General features: G+C 55.2%; 1 protein-coding gene across 1 annotated transcript; it reads left to right on the top strand.

The window, feature by feature from the left end:
* Positions 1-908: 908 nt before the first annotated feature.
* On the top strand, positions 909-6,184 carry STX4 (syntaxin 4). Its single transcript, XM_007452698.1, has 10 exons — positions 909-1,000; positions 1,189-1,290; positions 1,403-1,502; positions 1,639-1,713; positions 2,443-2,513; positions 4,038-4,146; positions 4,218-4,294; positions 4,532-4,669; positions 5,555-5,665; positions 5,739-6,184. The coding sequence occupies exons 1-10, from the start codon at positions 971-973 to the stop codon at positions 5,817-5,819; spliced, it is 894 nt and encodes a 297-aa protein (XP_007452760.1). The 5' UTR covers positions 909-970; the 3' UTR covers positions 5,820-6,184.
* The last annotated feature ends 15 nt before the right edge of the window (positions 6,185-6,199 follow it).

Here is a 6,199-nt window from a genome sequence, read left to right as displayed (position 1 = left end):
TCAAGCCGGGCGCCAGCCGCCCACCTGTCAGAAGCTGTGCCAGGAGTATGCGGGAGAAGAGATTTCTGCCTCGGGTGAGGTCACTTCCCACCCCCAGATGCTCTGCCTACAAAACCCTGCAACTCTCTGATGCTGGATCTTTTTCTTTTCTGAATTTCAAGGTCTCATCATGTTGACAGCTCCAAATTCTAAGTCGTCTGCCCAACACGCCTGGACCCAAAAGAAATAAAGCCGAATTCAGCCAGGGTCCTACCACCCACAGCCTCTGGGGATAGTCAGAGCCCCCTCCCCGCCGCGTGGGGGCTGAAGGGAGGTAACTCGGGCACCGGGGTGCCGAGGACGTCGTGGGGAGATAGGTGTTCCAGAGACGGAGTTGACAGAGCCGAGACATGTGACAGTCCAAGCGTCACGTTCTGTGGTCCGAGAGGCTGGGACCGGGCCTGTCACGTGACGCGAGGAGGGGTGCACCGTGGGGTGATGTGAGATGAGGGGCCTCTCAGATTACATACCAATGACGCATTCTCAGCCCTTTTGGCAAGTAGATTTCCGTTTGAAGATGCAATAGTTCCGGCGAAGTGGGCGGGTTCTCACGTCCTGGCAATTTTGCTTCCGTTCGGAGCCCTGCTGCTTCCGACCTCCGCCTTTCCCTCGGGTGGGGAAGGGACGAGCTCCCGTGCGCATGCTCCAGTCATCCCAGAGGGGGCGGGGCCGAGGCTACTGGAGCGGGAGGGGGGGAAGAAAAGGGAATTCCAACCTGTGGAAACTTGGGGGTCCCCGAGGTCGGCTCCTTCCCCTTGACTGTGGATGGTGCCAGGGAGAGAGCCTCTGGCGGCTCGTGGGGGGAAGTTTTGGGGTCCGCAGGGTGAGGGCGGAGGGGAGTGTCAGAGTGTGAGTGGGATACGGGAGTTCCAAACTTAGAATCTTGAGGCCCGCCGGGCTCCGGCGCCGGGGAGAGGGAGCTCGGGCCGCCATGCGGGACAGGACCCACGAGCTGAGGCAGGTGAGAAGTCGGCGCAGCAGGGTTGGGGACAGGCGGACGGGGTGGGGTCTGGCTGGAATGCAGGACTCCTGGTCTTCGGGGCAGGGAAGGGTGGCTGTGGGCTAGGAAGGAAAGACCCGGAAGTCTGTGAGTCCTGCTGGGCGAGAGCAATATTAAGGAAGTGATGCCAGTGACCCCGGCCCTGGCAGGGGGATGACAGCTCGGACGATGAAGACAAGGAGAGAGTCGCGCTGGTGGTACACCCGGGCACTGCACGGCTGGGGAGCCCGGACGATGAATTCTTCCAGAAGGTAAGAGGCTGAGGTCTCGGCCTGGATTCACGAAGGGGCTGGAGGACCCGAGGAGCATAGAGGCCTGGAGTACCCCCATATCTCCTTCAGCCCTCTCGGTCATCCTCCCCAGGTTCGGACAATTCGGCAAACTATTGTGAAACTGGAGAATAAAGTCCGAGAGTTGGAGAAGCAGCAGGTCACCATTCTGGCCACGCCCCTTCCCGAGGAGAGTGAGTCAAGCCCTGGGTGTAGAACGCATGCTCAGCCCTAGGGATTGTGGGGATTGTAGTTCCACGCAGGTGGTGGGCAGGGAGATTTGTTGAGGTAGGGGCTGCTGTTTGGGCATCGTGACTTTCTCTTGTTCAGGCATGAAGCAGGACCTGCAGAACCTGCGCGACGAGATCAAACAGCTGGGGAGGGACATCCGCGCGCAGCTGAAGGGTGAGCTCCTAGGACCTCAGACAGATACTTTCCTCTGATCCTGCCCAGCTCCTGGTATATCTGGGGAGTGTGTGGCCCAGAGAGGCCAGTGACATATATCCAGGTCACACAGCAGGCCTGCGTCTAGAATCTCCGTCTCCTGGCTTCCAGTCCAAAGTTCTTTCCACAGCATATGCCTGCCTCTCAGGCTCCCTTATTTATAATGAAACCATTTACATTTGACCCTTGACTGAGGCAGAAGTTAGCATTGCCACCCCACCCCCCGACTCATAATATGCATATAACTGTATGGTCCACCCTCCATATCCCAGGTCCTGCATGGGTGGATTCAGCTAACCGTGGATCATGTAGTTCTGTAGCATGCATTTATTTTCTAAATATCTAAGTATAAGTGGACCCACGCAGTTGTGCAAGGATCAGCTGTACTTCTGCAATTCTTGCTGACCAGTGTGCATTCTTTGGGCAGGCAGATGGGGGTTTTGTTAGGAGCCCTCTGCATGCCTGTGGGAATTCTCCGATGTATTTATTGTAAAGAAAAATATACTTTTGCCTGTCAGAGACTCAGAATTAGTCACTTCATGATAAATTTTATTTCCAAAAAAACATCCTATGGCCATAAGCACCTCTCTATTGTATGGCTGGGTGGCTGGGGTCCTAGTCCCCAAACGAATTTCAGAAGCCACAGGTCAAGCTCCCCTGCTCTACCAATACTCTTGTGTCTTTCCACAGCCATAGAGCCCCAGAAGGAGGAAGCTGATGAGAACTATAACTCGGTCAACACAAGAATGAGAAAAACCCAGGTGGGTTCATTATTCCCAGAACTAGGAAATTTCATCTAGTGTTTTATAGATCATTAGATGGCAGATGTGAGAAGGAAGGGCCCTTAGAGATCATCAAGTCCAACCAGGTGATTTTCCAAATGGGGAAACTGAGGCTCAGAGAGGAACAGGATTCACCCAAGGTCAAGAACCGAGGTCTCATGACTTTCAGTCCCTTATATCCCTGCCCTCTTCTCCATTCAGTGAGAAGTTGCTGAGTCCCTAGACATGATCTGGGCTCAGCTGTAGGAGATACTTTCTAGAAGCCAAGATGGGGAGTTAAGCTTGAATAGATGACAAAGACATTACTCAGGTAGGACTTGGTAGCTAATGGCTCTGCCCAGGGAAGAAGAGGGTGCAGTCAAATGGCTGGGAGGTTCCCTGCCCATGTGACAGGGACATTCTCTGCCCCAGGGACAGAATTCAAGAAGTCAGGAAGAGGAACTTCCCTGGGGTGGAACGTCACTGAATCAACAGCTTTGCAAGGAGATTTGAGGTGGTCTGAGCAGCCTCCTCTGGATGCTCAGTGAGGCATGGTTTGGAGTTCTTGGAGATCAGAGTTGAAGTAGGTGGGCCCAGAGCTCAGCAAAGACCCCAGATTGAAGATGGAACAGTTTGGGCATCTTGAAAGGGTACAGCTGAAGCCAGGAGAGCAGATGTGTCTTTGAGGAAGGAACTCCAAGGAATGAGCAGATTTTAGACAGCGAAATGGACAAGGAGAGAGAGTGTTTCGGGGGAGGGGGGGGCTTGTGGTAGTCACTGGTGTGAGAGGCTGACGGCCCAGGTGGGCCTGTAAAAATCTGGGCAATCGCTATGACCCCTGGGCATCCCAGCACACCTCTAGTCTAAGCAGTGAGGCTGGTGTTCAACAAGCATTCCACAAATATTTGTTGAGGGTCTACTGTGTGCCAGACCCTTTTTCAGCTGTTTGGGATACAGCCATGAACCAAAGATCCCTATCCTCACGGAGCTTACATTCCAGTGTGGAGAGACAATCACCATAATAAATCAGTAAATTATTTTAGAACATAGGAAGTATTAAGGAAAAGAGCAGTAGGAGAGGGAATGAGAACATCGGGAGAAAGCAGGCTGCAATAGGTGGAGAAAACTTCACTTAGAAGGTGACATGGTAACAAAGACTAAAGGCCTTTGTGGGGCCTGAGCATTCCAGGCCGAAGGAGAGCAAGTGTAAAGGCCTGAGGTGGGGCTGTGCTCTGCTCAGGGAGGAGTAAAGAGCCCATTGTGGTTGGAGGGAAGGGGTGAGGGAACAGTGTGGGGAGGTAAGGTCAGAGGGGCAACGGGGGAAGGGGTAGGTCATATAGGGCCTTGCAGGTCCTCGTAAGGGCTTCGGCTTTTACTTTGAGACTGGGGGAGCCTTTCAAGGTGGTCAAGGCAGCAGGCACCTATGAGCTCATGCTCTTTGCTCACTGTACCCATGGGGATGCTGAAGCCCAGACCGGGCAGGGATCCTCCCAGGAGTACCCAGCTTCTATTCTCCATCCTTAGCACGGCGTCCTGTCCCAGCAATTCGTGGAGCTCATCAACAAGTGCAACTCAATGCAGTCCGAATACCGGGAGAAGAACGTGGAGCGGATTCGGAGGCAGCTGAAGATCAGTGAGTTGCGGCGTCCGGCCCACAGGGTCAGGTGACCTGACCAGCTCTGAGCCTGGCCTTTTCCTTCACAGCAAATGCTGGAATGGTGTCTGACGAGGAGCTGGAGCAGATGCTGGACAGCGGGCAGAGCGAGGTGTTTGTGTCCAATGTGAGTGGCCGCAGCCAGCCTCCCTCTGCCGGGCCCCCCGTCCTCTCTGAGTCCTGGCCCTTTTTCATGGAGGGAATCCTGAGGCCCAGAAGGGCACGAATTAGCCTGCCTGGAACCACTCTTCAGGGGCCTGGCCCCAGTTCTAGGCCTGAGGGCCACCCCAAAGCTGAACAGGAAATTCTGAACCTGCTGCTGGTTTCCCTGTGACTTGTCCCTTCACTCCTGTCCACTCTCCAGATACTGAAGGACACACAGGTGACTCGACAGGCCCTAAATGAGATCTCGGCCCGGCACAGTGAGATCCAGCAGCTTGAGCGCAGTATCCGTGAACTTCATGAGATTTTCACTTTTCTGGCTACTGAAGTGGAGATGCAGGTGGGCACCCCAGGCAGCTGGCCAGGCTTGATTCAGCCGCCAGACGTGAGACTGTGTTGTGCTGTCAGCCCACCTCCACCCTTAGCCTCTCTCCCCGGGGCTTTTGTTCCCCTCCAGACTGGGCCAAGCCCCAGTCTGGCCTTTATTTCCATCCTTAGCTGTGCCCCCAAATTGCGTCCTCCTGAGCAGCTACTTGGATGGCCACTCCTCTCTACATTGTACCCCATCCCTCAGACTTGAGCCCACCCCAGGTATGGCCCCAACCCTGGCTTCTCCTCCACCAACAGAATCTACCCTCATACTTCTGAGAGCTCCACAGCTGCCCCCTGGAGGGCCTGCCTCCTAAAATCTGTACAAGGATGGAGTGGGAGGTGGTATTCTTCCCGCGGCCCTTATCTCAGGATAAGGGGAGCTTCCAGCCCTGTCCTGGAGGAGCTGACCCAATGCTCTTTCGCAGCTGGGAGTCATGGGGAAGAGCTTTCACTCGGTAGGAGTACCAGGATAGGGAGAACTTCACAGCAGCAGGGAGACAGGCCTAAAGAACACGACTTCAGACAGACTTGTGAGGGGACAAAAGTTCACCCTGTGTGAAAAGATAGGAGCCACGCAAGGCACTCAGCTCCCAGCCAGCACTGCGAGTAGAGGTTGTACGGGGCGAGGGAGCAGGACAGAAGGGACCACATGGTGGAAGGGGGCCTCGAAGCCACCTGCAGGAGAGCGGACTTTGGTCAGATGTGGTCCTGCCTTCACATCTTTGTTAGTGCAGTGTTCTCTGCCAGGAATGTCCTTCAGTCATGTGTGGTTGAGCTGGGCAGACTGAGGAGCTGCTGGGCCCTCCACCCCCAGTCATTCCTACCTGTCTGAACCGCCTCCTCTTCTGAGCAGGGGGAGACGATCAACAGAATTGAGAAGAACATTCTGAGCTCAGCAGACTATGTGGAACGCGGGCAGGAACATGTCAAGATGGCCCTGGAGAACCAGAAGAAGGCGCGGAAGGTCAGCCTCCCCCCTGCCCCGGGTGGCCCTCCCTCCCCTCCTGAGTTTCCCTGACCCCCCTCCTCTCCCACAGAAGAAAGTCTTTATTGCCATCTGTTTGTCCGTCACTGTCCTCATTCTGGTGGTCATCATTAGCGTCTCCACGTTGGTTTGATAGCGCTGCATATTCTCGGTGAGATACTGTGGGCCTGCCCCCTGGCCTGCCCCATCCCTGACCCCAGCCTTTCCTCCTCCCCTCAGACCCTCTTCTGCCCTCCTTCCCTTGCAGGCACTAAGAGCACCAGGGACCCCGGGTCTACCTTCTCTCCCAGCAGCTGGGGGTGGGCAGGACAGAGCCTCCAGCCAGACCCCTTCCTCACACTGGCCTTGTGCAGAGGGGCAGACGGTCCTTCTGGGGTCGGCAGCCCCTCATCCATGGGGGCCTCCCTCCTCAAGCCACAGTGCCTGGGGGCGGACCTGCACTGTCCTGTCTGGCTGGGACATGTGGTTTTGTAAGAAATTAAAAAAAAAAAAAAAAAAAAAAAAAAACTAGAA

Source organism: Lipotes vexillifer, unplaced genomic scaffold, assembly GCF_000442215.2.
Source record: "Lipotes vexillifer unplaced genomic scaffold, Lipotes_vexillifer_v1.1 scaffold426, whole genome shotgun sequence".
In the NCBI taxonomy this organism is placed as follows: Eukaryota; Metazoa; Chordata; class Mammalia; order Artiodactyla; family Lipotidae; genus Lipotes; species Lipotes vexillifer.
The sequence above is the reverse complement of the archived record's forward strand: the minus strand, read 5'-3'. Positions and strand labels throughout refer to the sequence as shown.

Excerpts from the sequence above, each read along its gene's own strand:
- STX4 (XM_007452698.1), top strand. The coding sequence starts at position 971 with ATGCGGGACAGGACCCACGAGCTGAGGCAG. Across the intron at positions 1,291-1,402 it reads ACGATGAATTCTTCCAGAAG|GTTCGGACAATTCGGCAAAC; the intron begins GTAAGAGGCTGA and ends CATCCTCCCCAG. Across the intron at positions 1,503-1,638 it reads CACGCCCCTTCCCGAGGAGA|GCATGAAGCAGGACCTGCAG; the intron begins GTGAGTCAAGCC and ends TCTCTTGTTCAG.